The sequence below is a fragment of the Xyrauchen texanus genome, chromosome 6 (genome assembly GCF_025860055.1).
Source record: "Xyrauchen texanus isolate HMW12.3.18 chromosome 6, RBS_HiC_50CHRs, whole genome shotgun sequence".
NCBI lineage: Eukaryota > Metazoa > Chordata > Actinopteri > Cypriniformes > Catostomidae > Xyrauchen > Xyrauchen texanus.
In genome coordinates, this window is record NC_068281.1 from 8891772 (window position 1) to 8911878 (window position 20107).

At 38.4% G+C, this 20107-nt stretch overlaps 3 protein-coding genes across 3 annotated transcripts in view; 2 read left to right on the forward strand and 1 right to left on the reverse strand.

Annotated features, from left to right (window-relative positions):
• Positions 1 to 6216, forward strand: part of LOC127645515 (von Willebrand factor A domain-containing protein 5B2-like) — a 31282-nt gene extending 25066 nt beyond the window's left edge. Inside the window, exons 16-22 of the mRNA XM_052129160.1 lie at positions 769 to 1089; positions 1225 to 1359; positions 1484 to 1612; positions 1833 to 1883; positions 1970 to 2045; positions 4087 to 4210; positions 5171 to 6216. Coding sequence (XP_051985120.1) covers positions 769 to 1089; positions 1225 to 1359; positions 1484 to 1612; positions 1833 to 1883; positions 1970 to 2045; positions 4087 to 4210; positions 5171 to 5821 — 1487 coding nt within the window. The 3' untranslated portion in view covers positions 5822 to 6216. The remainder of the gene's footprint in view (positions 1 to 768; positions 1090 to 1224; positions 1360 to 1483; positions 1613 to 1832; positions 1884 to 1969; positions 2046 to 4086; positions 4211 to 5170) is intronic.
• capn10 (calpain 10) overlaps positions 1 to 20107 on the forward strand; it is a 139720-nt gene that overhangs the window by 76419 nt on the left and 43194 nt on the right. The window lies entirely within an intron of this gene.
• On the reverse strand, positions 7287 to 18745 carry LOC127645529 (dol-P-Man:Man(5)GlcNAc(2)-PP-Dol alpha-1,3-mannosyltransferase-like). The gene is given in 10 exon segments (XM_052129177.1): positions 7287 to 9516; positions 10641 to 10784; positions 11084 to 11161; positions 12280 to 12485; positions 12596 to 12716; positions 13120 to 13280; positions 13360 to 13507; positions 18102 to 18218; positions 18590 to 18697; positions 18699 to 18745. Coding segments are annotated over 10 exon segments (1299 nt in total). The 3' UTR covers positions 7287 to 9347.

A 20107-nucleotide genomic window follows, 5' to 3' on the forward strand; every position in this document is an offset into this window, starting at 1 on the left:
TTAATTGTCAATTTTAGAGCTTTCACTATTTTGACAATTATTTGTCATACAAATTGTCATACTTTTAAAGGAGTATGTGTGCTTAATATACCTTAAGAAGTCATTTATTCATATTTAACATGGAATCATATAATAAAATATGGATATATGATTACCTTTAATGCTTTAAAAACTTAAAATATTGCACAGGTTTAGAATGTCATGCAAAATAATATTTATTAATTTATCACATTATATTATATTTTATTATATTATTCAAGTAAAATATTTCTGTCCTAAATTATTAACTTTCACAAGTTATTTTAAGGCTCTCCGATTAAAGCAACGAGCACTTGTTTCGCATGAAGAAGACCTTCGTATTTGAAAATAGTTTGAAAATATTCTGCATATTTGAAAATAGTGTTTCTTCATTCTATTATTTGGACAGAAAAGAGTAAGTGGGTATCTCCTCTGTGTCACTCAATGCATGTCCTGTGATTGAATTTAAAGTGAACAATAATTGCAGTTATCTCAAATAGTTGTGTTTAGATCAAATTATCGCAGTCAGACGATTATTAAATAATCGCGACAGGCCTAACACACAAACAAGCATGTAAAATCGATTGCTTTGGATTAATTTTCTGTCATTTTCCAAAGTGAAATCTTATTGGTCCAAAAATATCAAATATGTTCTGATTGGCTATTATTATGTTGTTTCACACAGCGTTTTTGCTGACACTTTGGTGTTATACTCACTAATCTAATCATTTCACCCTCCACTTTATCTAGATGGCCTCCTATTCCCCGCCTCCCCACTGGACTGGGACACCTTCACTGATCCAGAATGCTTGTTTTCAGCTGCTCCTCCAGGCGAGTCCCAGGCTCCAGGGGCCCAATGTCGCTCAGTCATCCATGGCGTGCTGGGCGGAAGACCTGTGTCCTGGGATGTCTGTGTGGATCTGTCCCTTCTCTGGGCCCCTGAGAGCCCAGCAACCCTGCCAACCAGCACTGGGGTCTGGGATGACATCGTACATCAACTGATGGCTCGCTCTGTCATCAGAGATTTTGAAAACATGGCAGAGAAAAAAACGGATATTGAAGTTGAGAGAGGTCAGAAAGGAATCATACAGTTAAAAACTGGGGTTTTTTTTCAGAAAAGTTTGAAATAGAAAGTTTAGCTGTTTCATCCACATGTTTCTTCTTTTGTTGTTGTTTGTGTGTGTATGCCTGTTCAAATGTGTGTAGGTCCATCAAAGCGGTACAGAATGAAAGCTATCCAGACCAGCAAAAGCTGTGGAATCGTTTGTATGTACACAAGCTTCACCACCAAAGACACCAATGCGAGAAACCAACCTGATAGCAAAGACACACGACACACAGGTACACACACAGACTCAAGATACACCACACACATTCTCATTAAAACATTGAAACAGAAGTGCCAAACTAACAGGAAACCCTACATGAAAGAATTCACATTTTCTCCTGCACGTCTGTGTGTCAGGTGTGCGGTTTGGGACCATACGTGGTTCACACTCTGCCAGCATGAGGCAGAGGTTGTGCTCAGTGGGATTTGGATGCCGACCCTCCAGCAAAGGCAGTGAAAAGACAGAGGATACACACACCTTGACAGGTAATACATACACTTCTACAGGCAAGGCAAATGCACATGCACTAATACAGTGCATACGTACATTTAAACTCTAATGGTAATATCTGTAAGCACAGCTCAACTAGTATTGTGTTGCCATACTTGTGTAGGATCTCAACAAATGACGCAGTGTGGTCTGTTAAAACTGAATGCTCTTGTGAGACAGAAGCAAAATTATTCTATTTTATTTTCTTGGAACCAGACAGAGACGACACACCTGCTTCCCCCTGCAGCATGACATCCTTGGACAGCAGTGAGTAAACAAGTGAGAAAGTCTCAGGATTGGGCATACAGCATCTCTGTAGCAGTGGTAAATTATATTGAAGGTATGTTTTTCAGGCACAGGAGGGAGTATTAGTCCGTCAGCTGTGTCCTCTCGCTCTCAGCGCTCCATGGAGAGCTTCTTCGGGTCCAGGTCAGAGCAAATTATTACACTATATTCCATTATTAAGACAGCTTATTACAATTAATCATATCTTTAATAATATAATCTTATAAGTAAGTAAACTGTGTGTGTGACTGTGAATTCAAAGTAGTTTTAATGTCATGTGTCCCATACATACATACAAATATATATATATATATATATATATATCAAATATTTTTTTTAACCTGTCTTAACATGATTTACCCAAGTAGAACATGCTCCTGGATCAACATCCTTTTTCCTGATTCCTGGAACAACATTCTTAAATTTTTGGTTTAGGAAAAGTTCAATTAAATAATTTTTTTAATTGGTATTTTTGTCATTTTCCAGTAAAAAATAAAATTTATATATGTACTGTATACACTGGCGGCCAAATGTTTGGAATAATGTACGGATTGTGCTGTTTCGGAAGAAAATTGGTACTTTAATTCATGGCCACAGATGTCAGAACAATGGGTCTGTAGTCATTAAGTCCTGTGATTTTGGGCTTCTTTGGGACAGGAATTAGGATTGAGCACTTGAAGCATGGGACTTCACACTGCCCCAGTGATGTATAGAAGATCACTGTGAAGATGGGGGCCAGCTGGTTAGCACAGGATTTTATACTAGCAGTTGAAGCCCCTGTCTGGGCCCTGTGCATTCCTAGTCTTTTGTTTTAGGAAGACACGGCACACCACTTCCTCACAGATCTTAAGTGCAGGTTGAGTAACAGGAGGGTGGCTGCAAGAGGTGAGAAGTGAAGGTCAGAGCGGGTGTGAGGTGTGAGATTGGGCCATTCAAATCTACAGTAGAACGCATTCAAGTCGTCAGCCAGTTGTTGGTTCCCTACAGTGTTGGGGGACTATCTCTTGAAGTTAGTTATGTCGTTCAGGCTGCTCCACACTGATGCAGGGTTGTTAGCTGAAAACTTGTTTTTCACCTTATCAGAATAGCTTCTTTTAGCAACTCTAATTTCCTTATCCTGGCCTGATTGTACAAGACTTAATCTCAAAAACACTCCAATCGGTGCAGTCAAAGCAGGTGTGTAGTTCCAGCTCTGCTTCATATGTACATGCCTTTACAGTCTTTACTACAGGTTTAGCGGATTTTAGTTTCTGCTTGTAGGTTGGAAAAAGATGACCCAGACAGTGCACAGAGAGTCCCAAAGCTGCTCTAGGGACAGAGTGATATGCATTCTTTATTGTTATGTAGCAATGATCCAGTATATTTCTGTCTCTGAACAGAAATATAGCAAGTAATGTGCTGTTTGTATTTGGGCAGTTAACGTTGTTAAAATCCCCATGAATAATAATTACGGAGTCCGGGGATTGTAGAAGCCTCACATGTCATCAGCTGACAGCTTCATTGAATTCTACTCGCTCAACACCGGTTTCATGTACAACAGTAAAGAAGACTCAGGACAAAAAAATGTAGCCCCGTAAAGGGCAATGGTGACACGAGAATAGAAATATTAATAATTCTGCCCAGCTGAAAGAAAATACATAATTATGTTACATACATACGCTTGTACACTGTCACTGATTATATACATTTAATTATTTTAATATTATTATTTTTTTTAATAGTATTTTCACTGATAACATGTTTCTAAACAATTATTTTCAAATACTTGTTTATGCTTATCCAGTAAAATAATGTTTGTCACAGTATTAATTTACTAGTGAAATCAGACATTACACATGGCATTATCAGGAGGACTTTCAAATATCAGGACCCTTAGCATCATTATATATTATATTCATTATATACAGTTTAATACATTACAATCATCTGTGAACCCTGAGCAAATTCACTCTCACACTGAAAAGACTACATTGAAAACAAGACAAAAAAAACTATTTTAAATGTTTTTGGTCACAAATATAATTGGTGGGGCAGATGGGGTTTGGCCTATGATTATTGGACAGGAATGTTGCCCTAGGACATAAGACACAGAAACATGTCCTTCTTGACTAAATCATATTGTGTGAGTTTATTATAAGGCTGGTATATGACCATTCATTACTAATTTACCATGTGTGCTCTCCAGGTTCAATCTGGGTAGACTAAAGGGCAGTAATGGCTCAGGAAAACAGGCTCCTCTCAAACCTCACATTCTCTCTGCAGAGACTGATAGACACACTGTGACAGACACACCTGACTACCTGCCACTGGTTGGTCCCCCTTTCATACAGAGTTACCCTTCCCATAACACCATCTCACTTTGGCTGTCAGAATGGAATACTAGCATACTGTCTACTGCACACTAGTTAAAAATTTAGTATATGATACAGTATGCAATAATACATTTATCATTTATCATGTTGTCACATGACCTTACAAAGTTGCATGTTTAATTCAGCGAGTGATGTCCAGTTATCTTGGAAATAGTTCAGCCATAAAAACTCTTGGAAAGATTTGGCATGTTAATGTGGGTATAACATATTGATAGGATATTAGACTTGGTGGACTATATCTGCTAGGCTGCTGCTGTTGCCACAGAACAAGTACTGAGACATGCAAATGATAGAGAATACACAAACATATTGAGTCAAGCATGTGGACATGCTGCTGCTCTTGTAGACACACAAACAACCCCCATGCCGCAGATCTAGACAGGTGCAGCCGGGGTGGAGGTGGGTTTCAGAGACAAAATCTCACAGCACACTGCAGTGAAAGCTTCTCTGGCTTATCTGCAAAATTGAGCAATCTAAATGTTAGACAAAGAGAGAGACGCAAGATGATTGGCTACTCGATTACGTCAAAAGACCAATCAGCAAACACCATGCAAGCTGATTGGCTTAACATGTCACACGTGAGCGAGCCAATTGGCTAACAGAGAACCTATCAGCTTGCACCACAGTGTTTCATGGCTGAACTTTGGTCATTTATTTAGAAATTTTGTGTAAACATATCTTTTAGCTAAATCAAATAAAGAATAGATGGGTTGATTTTGCTTCTGGTTCATTTGTCATTTGGATAGTGCACAAATTAACAAATGTAGCAAGTTACACATGTATACACACTGCAAACTGTAAAAATAGCATGAGTAGTATGTTAGTATGACATTCTGGGTAATTCTAGGGTCATGATGCAAAATCATCTCACCTGCTTCTCATCGTGTGTTCCCACAGGTGCGTCTTCAGTTGGCCTCAGGTGCATTCTTGCTGTCGGAGTTGTACTCAGAGTGTATCCAGATTCCTTTGGATCGTCTGAAAAGGACATCCCCATATCTGAGCCACCGCAGCAGTCTGAGCCCCCCCTTCCGCTGTACCTCCCCACCTTCCTCTGCTTCAGCTTCAACATTCTCAGCAAGAAACAGGCTTGAGGACCAAATTACAGGCAAAGTGCTTCACACCAGCCTGCCCCACCACGAAGAACTGCTCTGGTCTGACCCCCATAGCTCGGAGGATGGGTCTCCAAAACTGGTGGTTGGAGTGCCACAGGCTGACAGTGGGCAGGGCTCCGAGGCTGACATGTGTGAAGGGCCTCCACTGGAACCGGCAGAAGCTCGGGGAGAGGAACTGGCACAGATGGACATAAAGAGCTCGAGCTGGGCCACGGCGGTGGCTTTGGCCTGGTTGGAGCATCGCTGCGCTGGGTTTTTTGTGGAGTGGGAACTGGTGGCGGCCAAGGCAGATTTTTGGCTGAGGTGTCAATCACTGCCTGAAGGCGTTGACCTGGCAGGGTTGAGGGCTGCAGCTAGGCAGCTTTTCCTGTTGTTACGCCACTGGGATGAAAATATCAAACTGAACGTGCTCTGCTACAACCCCAATAATATGTGAGGAAGACACACTCGCACCTTAAGCTGCTGTAAGGAAGTTTAGCTGCATTTCTAACTTCTACCAGATGTAAGGGGTGTTCACACATACAGAAATAAAATCACTGGAGGAAGTCTCTGTGCGGTTGGGCACTTGTAGCCGTTCCAACTCAGCTGCAGTGTCCAAAGATTATTGAGTGGATCACTGTCTGCACTCTCATTAGTAGTCACTATTAGCATTTCTACTCATTTGCATATGGTTGAGTTCTACTCAAATTTGTTGTATTGCCAATGAATGACTCAAGGTATTTTTGTTGCCCCAGGTTGCTTTATGTGTGAATTCCCCATTAGACCACCACTTACTTAGACTTATACGTTTTCGTTAGAAAACGCATACATTTTTCTACAGTTATGCCTCTCATCCACACTGGATCGGCATTTTGAGAAATGCAGAGAAACCAGCTCTTCATAACTACATACATTGGAAAACTATGACGTTAGGAAACTGAAAACTATGTTTTCAAATGAAAATGGATTAATGTGGATGTAGCCTTAGACTAGTGATTTCTCAGGAACACTATTTTAGTGATATTTGAAAGGTGGAAGGGACATTTTGGGTGGTCTTTCAAAAACAACTTACAGCAGCTTTAATTTGTTGATTTGAACTCAGACCAATTTCTTGGGTCTTTAATTTTATATATCATGGCAAAACTCAATTCAACTTTAAAGCAGAACAGAATTAATTTCCTCTGAACTTTAAAGTGAAATTAAGATAATGTTGAAATATGAGTTGAGTTTGAGCTCATCTCTTGTGCAGACTCCAATGCAAGCTTTGCCTTAATAATCTATGGGCTTCAGTCTAAATATGCATTAGTAGACCTCTACCCTTACTCACCGCAGGTCTTAAAGCACTTTTCTCGTAGCAATAGCAAAATTACTAGTTATGTATGTTTTACCAAGGCCAAAACTGGGCTCAATCTGCCTTAATCTACAAGAGCTGCTTAATTTCGATTTATCCATCTCTGTTCATTTGAATTTTGACCTGAATTTTTTCTTTTAGATTAAACCATCTGTTTATGTCAGTGTTGTGCCATTTTAGATGTTGACAATGGGAGCAATCATCTTAAAAATTGGTAAATTGTAATTTCTTGAGATTGTTTGGGTTTTTGTTGCCAATGATTTGTGTGTGGCACGGATTGCTTGCTTTTTCCCAATATGTGTGATTTAAGAATTCTGTTTGTCATTTACAGATATGAGAAAATCTACTACAAAATTTGCCAAATGGAAAAAACAATGTTGTATGTTTGTGTGGGTTATGCTTGGTTGTGTAATCAAAAATCGAATAGAGCATTTGATTCAGGGATCGCCTTAAATACGGTGGTAGCTGGTAACCTAACGATTTGAACCCGAGAGGTGGCAATCTACAGTATGAATTTTTTGAAATGATTTTATTTTCAATTACTTACAAATCGATAGAATAAAATGCTTGAATGATTCCATTTCATTGACACTGCCTTCAGGTTTTAAGATACATTTTTCTAGCTGTGGAGACATTTTAATACCCTAAAAATGAAATAACACCATGGACAGCGGTTGCATTATAATTATTAATTGAATTAAGCAAATGGACATCATGCAAAAATAACAAAAAACCAACTGCAAATAAAAGATAATCAGATCAGTCATTTAATAAAATCGCACCCCAAAAATTAAGTACTGGAGTACTCCATTTCATTTTCCACTATACTGCCATATAAAACCAAAATAAATTAAAGGAATAGTTCACTCAAAATTTTTAATTCTCATATTTACTCACTTTCTTCTGCAGAACACAAACAAGTTTTTTTTTTTTTAAGAATATCTCAGCTCTGTTGGTCCATTTAATGGAAGTAAATGGTGGCCAGATCTTTGAAGCTAAAGGACATAAAGGCAGCATAAAAGTAATCCATACAACTCCAGTGGTTTAATTAATGTCTTCAGAAGATATATGACAGGTGTGGGTGAGAAACAGATCAATATTTCCAAGTCCTTTTTTACAATAAATGATTCTCCCTGCCCAGCAGGTGGTGATATGCACAAAGAATTTGAGTCGCCAAAAAGTCAAAGTGGGGATTTTCGTAAAAAGGGACTTCGCTATTGATCTGTTACTCACTCCACCTATCATATCACTTCTGAAGACATAGGTTTAACCACTGGAGTTGTATGGATTCCTTTTATGCTGCCTTTATGCCCTTTTTGGAGCTTCAAAGTTCTGGCCACCATTCACTTGCACTGAATGGATCAAAAGAGCGGAGATATTCTTCAAAAAAAAATTTGTTTGAGTTCTGCAGAAGAAAGAAAGTCATACACATATAGGATGGCATGAGTGCGAGTAAATGAGAGAATTTGTTCTTTTTGGGTGAACTATCCCTTCCATGACACATTTAGTCAAAACGAAGTTCCTGAAATCAGGCCTCTTATACTATGAGCTGTCCTGTGACAAACGGGTTTGTCTCAACCATGCTCAGATTCAGAGAAAATGTTATAATTCACATTAACATGGATAGCAAAAAAAAAAAAACGATGAAGCCATTCAGAAAAACATACTGAACACAATACAAGTAAAAGAACAAAGGCAGTAAACAAACTCAGTAACTACTAAAAAAAACTTGAGAAGTTCATGGGTGTCTCAAACTTGGAAGAAATGGAAAAGCAGATCTATGCTATTCCTTTGTTATTGATTCCTACAGTAAACTCTAGTGAACTTGTTGAAGAGATATTCTCTCATCATTTACTCCCTCTCATGTCGTTCCAAAACCATATTAATTTCTTCTGTTGAACACAAAAGTACATGTTAGGCAGAACATTCACTGTATGCAAAAAATGGTGCAATGAACGTGAATGGTACCTAACATCTTTTTGTGTTCCACAGGAGAAAGAACGTCATAAAGGTTTGGAACAACATGAAAAAGCATTCATAATGGGAGAAATTTAATTTTTGGGTGAGCTATACCTTTAAGCTTACAGTCACTGTGCATGGTTGGGAAATCAATATTCAAATGGAAACAAATTCCCTGAATAACTTGAAATAAGACAAAGAACAAAATCAATGATATAATCAATCCATAAGCTTAATGTCACACTTGAAACATTTTTACATTATCTTAGGCCTTTGTACCAATAAACAGTCCTGTCAATAATGTGTCCATGGGCTGACAACACATCTATGGAGTCTGTAAATCTCAACAGGTCAACCGATTTAAAATGCTATGTAACAATGACAAATAAATCCCGCTCCGATATCCCAGACTGAGCATTAGTCCTTAAGAATCCTCAGAAACATTGTAAACTCTCTCTGTTCCTCAAATATGTTAACTGTATCCTGCATCCGTGAACAAACCACACTGATCCCATTTGAGCATCACAGTCTCAACCCTTTCTTGCCTGGGATGACCCCTGTTTGTCACACAAGTTTTGGAACAGGGGACCAGTGGCTCCAGGAGTCAGAAAAGAGACAGGGGGTGGAGGCCAGGGATCATCCCACACAGCGAGCACACTGATTGGACCAGTGTTCAGTGGCGTTTAGCCTTGTTCTCAGACCCGTGAGCCGGAAGAGCAGGGGAAGGGTTGATCCACAAGCAAAGCAGGATGATGAAATGGCAAATGTGCAGTGAGAGAGAGCTGTAGTTGGTGGAGGGAAACGTGTTCCAGGACAGCTCTATCAGACCCAGAATCAACACTCTAATAACAGCACAAGATAGAGGGAGGAATGGAAAAAACATTAACAAAGAAGAACAAAGCGTGTCCAAGACAGCAGATTGCCTGAACTATACAGATATTAAACATTTATAAATCAATAAGCAACATAAGGTCATGAATTACAGTGATGTTTCCATGGTTAACAGGTTTTCTAAAGGAATTGTATGAAACAGAGTGCCCAAAACTGTCTTTGTAGTTTAACAAAACTACAAAATAAGCTCGATCAACAGCATTTGTGGCATAATGCTGATAACTACAAAAAAAAATCTGTCATCCCAGATATGAAAGAATGTATTTCTTCAGCAGAACACAAACAAAGATTAGTTTACTATAAGACAACAGTTTTTATTAGAATATCTCAGCTCTGTTGGTCCATACAATACAAGGTGAATGTGATCAGCACTTTAAAGCTCCAAAAAAATCACATAAAAGAAGCATAGAAGTAATCCACAAAGACTCAGTGGTTAAATCCACTCTAAATCTCCACTTTTACTTTTACATCTGAAAAGTCACATATGGTGCCCATTTAGTTTCACAAGAGAAAGTGGAGATATAGAGTAATAAAAAAAATGACTTAATATTGATCTGTTTCTCACCCACACCTATTATATCAGTTGTAAAGATATGGATTTAATCACTGGAGTCGTATGGATTACTTCTATGTTTCCTTTATGTGATTTTTGGAGCTTATAAGTGCTGGTCACCATTCACTTGCATTGTATGCACCTACAGAGCTGAGATTTCTCCTAAAATATTTTTTGTGTGTTCTGCAGCAGAAAGTCATACACATCTGAGATGGCAAGATGGTGAGTAAATTATGAGAATTTTCTTTCTTTTTTTTTTTTTTTATTCTTTCATGGGTCTCTTTAAACCAACTTATGTGAGGTCATAGGAGTGCATACAATAGCAATTTTACACCCCCTTTAAACTTTGAATCTTTGGCCATCCAATCAGATTTTAGAGTCAAAACTATACATTTTATAATACACAATGCACAAACTAGACAATAACTGGACAAAGTGATTCAATGTTAAGTGAGTAGAGAAATAACAAAAATGAGGATAATTCCAATGCCATCATCAGCGAGGAAAAAGTGTCTGTTTTACCTGAGCAGGTGAGCAAGCTTCTTAACTCCTCCACTCCACAGCAGATAGGGGAGTGTATGGAAGTACCACACATAAAACTGATAATGCAGAGATCTACTGAAGCACATTCCAATGAAGTTAGAGGTGAACAGAACCAGAACTGTCTGTATGATCTGGATAAGGAAAAGCATTTTTCTGATATAACAGATATGTGTGGTGGTGCTAGTAACCAGAATGTTGGTGCTTTGAGCCGCACAAGGAACAAGCCATGAGTTATCATTGTGCCCTTGCGTTAGCACGCATCCTAGGTTACTTTAAAGGGTCTGTGTCTGTTATAAGTGTTCTGTAAGTCACTTTGGATAAAAGTGTTTGCTGCTACATGAATACTTGCTTGCTAGATATCAAGACTGTAAGGTATGTTTGAAAATACTAAAATATTTTGATTTAACAGCCGTTAAAGGATATGATCAGCATTGAGCTTCTGTACAGTCTCTTTTCTCTCAGAAGGATCCTTTAAAATGGACCAAATACTGTTCCCAGACCTGCAATAAACAACAGTTTCTTTCCATGACACTGTTAGGGACCAGTGGAATCTATATTCTGTTTCTAGACCTGTAGCAAATTTGGTTTAGATCAAATACATTCAGACCCAAGTGGCCTTATAATTGAGATAATATTCAACAGATCCAGAAACAAACTAATCAAAACTAAATAACTTTTTAAATGGGGCTGTTGTTTCAATTAGTTAATTTAGTGTGATTAATTATATATATAAACACGTAAAAAAATTTAAACAATTAATAATGCCATTGTACCTTAATATGGAATATTCCTACAATCTGAGCAATTCAAGCATGAAGTACCACCTTTTTTTCAGAAAGGGGCAGCAAACAAAACCCCTGCTATACAGACTGCACTCAGGCTTGCTTTACACTAGCGACAGCACAAGATGAGTATGCATTCTTGCGTTGAAACAGCTGGATGCAGCCAATTCGAATGCAGAGGTCTTGAGATGGGTTATAAGTTTCAAACTACTTTTAACTTAACACAGCGACCTCAAAAAGATGCATTTATGTTGCAATGCAACCAAAGTGAGACACTCCAAATGTATACTTCTGACACAGGTGTACGTTGATGCATCCTTAGACAAGCCCTTATAATAATAATCGGACATGTTCATTAATTCAATTGCAAAATGGATTGCTTCTGACTTCAAGCCAATGATAAGAATCCAATAATATGGAAATAAACACTACACTGACCTCTAAAGCTTTTTTCTGTATTATATTATCAATGCTTTACTCGTCTGACACACTAATGTGATGAATTTTAATTATCTGAATTTTATTCAGATTTTTTAAAATACTTCTAAAAATGTAATATTTATAATTATTTAAATATAACTAATAATAATAATAATAATAATAATAATCAGTTAATTATACAAGCGGTTAATTGAAATGAATTAATTTGACAAGATTCATTAAGCGGCATAAGTACTTAATTTGATTAAAAAAAAAAACTAATAGATTGACAGCCCTATTTTTTTAAACTATTCTAAAACACACAATTGTGACAGTCTGGACCATGTCAAATACCAAAAATACAATCAATCAAACTGGGTGTTTTTTTACCAAAGTTTTTTTTTTTTTTTTTTTACCTCTTCCATCTCTTCAGTGCGAACAGAATCAACGTGGTAATATGAGCCAGAAGCAGTGCCAGGTGAAAGTATCGACTCAAAAACACCTCCTCGGGGAGAAAACGCCAGTTCACTGTCCACTTAAACAGAAACTGCCTGCCCAGGTCAAAGGCCCGGCTAACATAACCGCCAGGATTCACCAGGAGGAATGGAAATCCTAACAACAGCTGCGGGACATAAAGAGAGAGAGAGATGTTGGGTGGTACAGGAAAAGCTGGTGTAAAACAGTTTAAAACAGAAACATGTCCAAGTGTTTGTTTTGCCAGCATGTGCAAACCTGTATGAGAGCACAGAGAACTAGTCTGGGGAGAGTTTTCCACAGACCAAACTCACACAGGAGGAGGAAGAGCAGACCCGGAGCGAAGAGCAGAACATTCATCTTCACAGACACAGCTAAACTGTCCAAAGCAAGAGGAAGACTTGCTTTCAATGCAAACACAAAACAATTTTTACTGCATTGTGGGCTGTTCAGTCTTTAAATAAAAATAAAAAAAGCTAGATGCAACAGAACAAATGCAACACAATGCTGCAAACATCAGATATGTTCTGATTGTCTGTAATTTTGCAGTTTCTCACAGGACAAAATAACTAGAAAATTGACGTGTCACGCTCAGTCAGGTGACACAATGTAAGAGAACAGCCAGCCTTCGTATCTCATCAATCAGTAATTAGTCCCACCATAAAACCAAAAATCCAATCCAAGCATCCCACTGTACATTCAATTTCATCCCCATGTCTATCCAATCATTCTTGCTTCCTTCTCTCTTCCCATTCATCCTTCTATCCATTCCTTCTACTTGCCTGTAGAAGGCGCATCCCAAATTCCAGCGACCATCCAGGAAGAGATTGATGGCTCCAAACAGCAGCATCATGGCCAGTGGATCATTAAAGAGACGCAATACAAAAATGGAGTGAATCCTATATGAAGCACAGCAGACGAAGAAAAACACGTAGGGTGGAACCTAGAAAGTAAAACAAATAAAACATAGAGAAGCGTAATAAACAGATTTCTGAAACATGAGCAAAATGCAGGTGTCCCACCTTTTTGGTGCGATGGTAAATGCGGAAAACGAGCAGCAGAGTGATGAGGTAGAAGACAGCGAACAGGTACTGGCCCAGACGAATATTTTGTCCATGGTCAGTGATATGATACAGCGCAGTGAATATGTACACAAAGCCAGCTGGATACCTGAAACATACAGATACAGAAAACAGTGGTTACTACTAGTGTTGTTGATTTAACATGTTCATTTGGTTCGATTAAAACATTACGCAATTAATAATTTCTCCAGACCTGTTGGTAAATTCCATAATAAAAGCACAAGCAGCACAGCCACAGATTGAGAGACGCATAGGATGAATTCTTAACAGCTGGATGAAGCACAACAGAATGAATGGATCTTGAGACAAAATTTCAAGACTTTCAACTACTTTAAACTTTGACACAGCATCCTAAAACATGCCGTTTGTGACGCTGTAACTAGAGAGACCCTTAAAAAGTGCAGAACTCGTCCCGTGAGAACAGGACAGATTGATGAACTCAATTGCAAACTCGCTTGCTGTCAACTGTAGGCTTTGGTTCAATGAAACGGAAATAAAACAACATATTGACTTCTAAAGTCAGTTTTTTTTTATTGTCCAATCAATGCTTCCCTTGTCTGCCACATTAAAGGTGAAGTATGTAATTTCTGTGGCACTAGCGTCACCAAACAAAATGACAAAAACAAAAACATTTCAAAACAGCTTTATGAATACCACCCCAATAAAGTTCACCCGAATACCACTGCTATCAGTGAATATTGTTAACCTACATACAAATGTAATGAATAAAAACAATGTGCTATTTCACTGTTATTATAGCTTGAGTCTGGAGTAGTATACTGTGGCATCAGTGCAAGTGTAAGACCATGTGAACTGTCTATTGAAGTGTAGTTTCAAACTACAGATAGGGATGCAAAACTCCGCCTGATTTACATGAAATACTACTCAAAGTTTTGGAAAACCAAGCACACAACTTGGAAACATAAGCAAAGTAAAATACAGCATAAGCGTACAAAATTTAGAAAATATGAGCAAAATTGTCAGAGCACAAAAAACTGTAATTTAATCAAGGAGAACATGATTTTGTTTGCAATTCTGATGACTTTGCTTTCATTTTTCTGTAGTTTTTTGCAGCATATTTTAAATGTTTATATATTTTTGATTCATGTTTGTTATTTTTTGATCTGCGCTAATTATTTTGATTTGTGCTTATTATTTATTTATCTGCGCTTATTATTTTTTGATTCATGCTTATTGTTTTAGGATCCGTGACCGCAATACTTTTGACAGGATTTTGATCCCATAGACCTCCGGGGAAAAACTAAATTTGCTGCTGGAAGAGGTGTTAGGGAGGCCAGCAGGAGGTGCTCACCCTGCGGTCTGTGTGGGTCCCAACACCCTAGTATAGTGACGGGACACTATACTGTAAAAAAGCACCGTCTCTCAGATGAGATTTTAAACCAAGGTCCTGATTCTCTATGGTCATTAAAAATCCCAGGGCACTTCTTGTAAAGAGTATGGGTGTAACCCTGGTGTCCTGGCCAAAATCCCCACCCATCTATCATGGCCTGCTTATAATCTACATCCCTGAATTGGCTACCTCACTCTAATCTCCTCTCCACCAATAGCAGAGATTCACACTAGACTATGTAAAGCGCTTTGAGTGCCTAGAAAAGCACTATATAAATGTAAGTAATTATTATTATTATTATTATTATTATTATTATGGCAATACTGCCATTATTATGGCATCACTGGAACTGTGCTTGGCTGGTTCAACTCCTATCTCTCAGAAAGGTCCTTTGAGGTAGCCTGGAGAGGGGAGTTATCCAAGCCACATCAGTTACTTACTGGGGTACCTCAGTGCTTGGGCCACTTCTCTTCTCCATATACACAATATCACTGGGACCCATCATCCAGTCACATGGTTTCTCTTACCACTGCTACGCTGATGACACACAACTCTACTTGTCTTTCCAGCCCAACGACACCACAGTGACCGCTCGAATCACTGCCTGTCTGGCAGACATCTCCGCCTGGATGAAGGAACACCACCTTCAACTCAACCCAGCCAAGACCGAACTCCTTGTCTTTCCAGCCAACCCTGCTGTTGAACACAACATCACCGTGCAGCTGGGTCCAACTACAGTTTCGCCTTCCAAAACGGTCAGAAATCTAGGGATAACATTGATGATGAGCTAAATTTCACAGACCACATTTAAAAGACTGCAAGATCATGTAGATTTACACTCTACAATATCAGGAAGATAAGACCCTTCCTCTCTGTACATGCCACACAACTGCTCGTTCAGTCACTTGTCATAACTAGACTGGACTGGACTACTGTAATGCTCTCATTGCAGGCCTTCCTGTATGTGCTATTAGACCTCTCCAAATGATCCAGAATGCAGCAGCACGTCTGGTCTTTAATGAGCCTAAGAGAGCACGTTACACCACTCTTTGTCTCTCTCCACTGGCTGCCGGTTCATGCACGTACTAAATTCAAGGCCCTGATGCTGGCATACTAGGATGACCACCCGTCCCGCGTAGCGCGTGCGCGCACAGCGTTTGAAGCCCAATTCATACGTCCCGCAAATTGAGACCGTGTCACGCATAATCAATGCTTGCTCAAAAAAAAAGTTGGTCGCTCTATATCCTCGAGCCCCAGGCAGCCAAACGAACATTACTTGACAGTTCAGTAGTACGCAACTGTTGCCACACCCACGTGACACACCCCTCAGTTTTTCGTTGTTGTCATGACAGCGCACGCACGTGCATACCAGAAAAGACTGGGAAAATGAATATTTGTGGCTGAAAGGTGTTGGGGGGATACCGAGAGGGCTTTGCAAAACGTCCTTCTCAATCGGACATGGAGGGGAATACGATGCCAAACGACACAGACTCACGGAGACTCACAAGAAACGTGTCCAACAGAAAGAGACATCCAAATCTATGGATGCTTTCCTCCGACCTAAAAACGACTTTCTAGCTGACAAAGTGACTGCTGCAGAGGTGACGAGTGTGTATCACACTGTCCAACACGCTACATCATATCGGGCAGGAGATTGTGGCACAAAGCTAGCCCAAACGGTTTATCCGGACTCGGACATTGCAGAAGCCATTGTCACGGATGTGCTTGCCCCTGCTTCCGTCGAAGATTGCTTGAAAGTCCTCAGAAGACCACTGAATGAGCAACGAGAGGCAACAACCAAAGGTAATGTTAAAGTTATGTTCATGGATGTAAAATTGTTGTGTGTTAGCTATTTGTGACTAAAAATGATCGTTGCTTTAATTCTGTCTCTTATCTTTCTTCTTTATTTGATTCAGATGCTGGTGAAAAGGTTTGAATCCTAAAGATGTCCCCAAAGTCCTAAAGGTGTCCCCAGAACACTGAACAGTTTTTTTTTCCTGCGCCTGCCTTTACTAAAATGCAAGTTCACCATCCTTCTTCCCCCTTCTCCTTCCGCGAACCTCTGGAGTTGTGAGTTAAGACTTTTTTTTTTTTACTGTTCCTGTGGTGTTGAGCAACTACAATTCCTGTTAATCCTATAATTTTATATTATAATTTATTTAAAGTGAATAAATTGTAATGAAAAATAAATAAAATTAAATAGCTAAAGTAAATCGTAAGTGGAAGTGCATCTGTTCAATTCATTGAATGTTCAAAATATTATTAATCTTTATTTAGAAAAAAAATACACATTGGTTGGCCTATTCATGAGGATACATCAGCAATTACACATGTTTAGGGGAATAGGGCAGTATTAATATACCATGTGTGGTATGTGCTAGAAATGGGTAAACCACTATCAGTGAGTATGCCCGTGGGGTGGGGGCACCACCGCGCCAGGCAGTGTCCCACATTGTCCCTCAGAAACATACCCCTTGTCCCCCCTTGGGCTTATTAGCAGGTGGTCACCCTATGGCATACAAAACAGTCACTGGGTCTGCTCCAGCATACCTAAAAACATTTATACAGAGCTATGTTCCCACCAGAAGCCTGCGGTCGGCTAAGGAACGTCGCCTTGTCGTACCAAAACAAAGAGGCACCAAAACACTTTCCCGGACTTTCAGTTTCATCATACCACGGTGGTGGAATGACCTTCACAACTCAATCCGGGAAGCTAACTCACTCTCCATCTTCAAAAAACGGCTAAAAACACATCTTTTCCAAAAGCACTTAACCGGTCACTAAAAAAAATACAAATAATTATTTACATTTCTTGTTGCACTTAAATCTGTTTTGTATACTATTCTGATGATAGTGAAACTTTGTAGTATGGCACTTTTCGTACCATTGTCTCCTTAAGATGATTCGCTTATGTTTGCCTCTTTTGTAAGTCGCTTTGGATAAAAGCGTCTGCCAAATGAATAAATGTAAATGTGTTATTATTAAGAGGTACAGCACCATAGATATCTAAACAAAATGGTGAAATTCAGTAGCATGAACCATGTACCATGGTTCAGTGATGTATCATATGGTAAAATCTTAGTGGTTCTGCTTGATTTTCACACTCATATAAAACATGGCACTTCAATTTTACTGTAAGGTACTTCAAAGGATACCATAGTAGGGTCCAAAAACTCATAGTATATCCATTATCTCACTAAATTAATTTCTTGATACAGTGATTTATTTTCTTAATTGAACTTTAACATCACCAATGTACAATTTAGTATACTAGAATATAGTATTAGGCTTAGATAGACGCTAGTATACAAAGACTGTTAAGTTTACTTACACCAGAGGCCCCGTGTCGCCCTTCAGCAGGGTGTAGTCGTATGTGCCGTTGATAACACCTTCCACCTCATCCATGTAGGCTTTCCAGCCAATCTCTGTGTATGAACACACAATAAAACTTACACTACAAGACGACAATCTATTTGATTACAAGGTTAATTTTACACACAGCTACTATGTACGTTAACACAGCAATCCTTGTGACACTTTAACTATGACTTCAACATCTTTGAAAACTGCCAGTCAGTGTCATGTTTTTAAATTATCCTATATAAAATTGATAGCTGGGTGCCAGTGAGTAGCTTCATGCCTGACTAGCTACAAAGTGTAAAAAAAAGTCCCTCTAAACCGCATGACCACGCTGAGAGACCAGCTAACCGGCTGAGGTTTAAAACGCTTTCCCTATTTGCGCAAATCTAATAATTAATAATACTGTGTAGATTATAAATCACTCAAATATCACGTGGATGTCAGTGATCTCTTCTGCACTCACATGCAACTTTTTGGATCACCCATATGTTGATCCCAATTTCCAAGAACCATAGCACAACCGTAACAAAAACCGTGTACTCGGTTTTGAATATCAACATGTGTTTTTTGAAGTCCTGACGGTGCAGTAGAGGATTTATTCTTGCCTCCCGCCATGTTGGCCGCTTAGGGGAAGTCAGCGACAACGGAAACAATCCGTTTCAAAATAAAAGTCCCCTGACTGGAATAACAATGTTTTATTTACTTTTTATGCTAATCCTGCAGGATTTGTTTTACCTTTATTTAATTTTGTACTTATAGTTCTCCCCATAGAACACAAGAGTTGATTTAAATATAATATTTATACATTTATTTTCCATACAAACGTCTATGTCAGACTGTTCCAAAATCAAAATAAAAGTATACAAAAGTAAACTATTTGAATCAAGACTTACAAAAGTAATATGATATCTTACGAAAGTAAATATTTATAGTTCCATGGGTACAACGGTACAAAACACTAAATAGCAACAAAACTACCACAACACTTTCAAAAACAGCTGTTTGTCATGTTGCACTGCAACATTTTCCTGTTCCAAGAAATCTTCGTGTGTGATGTCTAAAGGTTGATTTTGAGGCAATTTGATCTAATTTTTATAATATTTTAAAATGTTGCAAATTTATGTAGCTAATGAATATACCAGAAATTAACACATTTTTTATGAGTCAAAATACTTATTTATAATTTTTGGTTTTGTTTAAAGTAATTAAATCAAACATTTTCCAGGGACTAAAGGCTCCTATTAAACACATTGATTTTCTTAAGTGGGGGAATAGATTTGATATGAAAAACATTCAAAGTGGGCTCACATTGACTCATCCAAACATAATAGAGATTAGTTTGTGTATAGAATACTTGAGCTGTGATAAAATGCCAAATGTGTTTGAAATTAACAGGACATGGTTGACTTTTTCTGAAGTAGTTATTTCTCGAGTAAGCATCATCTTAATTTGTTACTCAAAAAAGCATCTTGCGGTCTCAAAATTATTTGCATTAGTTGACAAATATCTACACGATATCACTTTAAACCCTATAGGGGCCTTTTACCTGCAAGTGAGGTAGCATTTTACCCCAGGTGTGTGGTAAAAGCATCCCCACCACTTTATTAAACTGAATTTTAATCTAAAGAACCTTCCATTATTATTCATTTACAATCGATTTTTTTATAAAAAATAAAAATATACTTTTTTTTTACCTTGAAACATTTTGTGACCAGAAAAAATAACACATTTTATTAAGAGGTGCATTTAGCCCTGTTGTACCCTAATTACACAATTTTCATTTTCCCAAGTGTAAAGGAAGAATTAAAAAGAAAGTTGTACCATGGTGGTATGACAAATGTAAGGAAGTAGTACAAAATAGGAATAAAGCATTTAGAATAGTTAAAAAACATAATTTCCAACACATGATTCTGTATAAGCAAGCTCAGGCAGAAGTAAGGAGGACAATAAGACCAACAAAAGGACATTCTGGAAAAC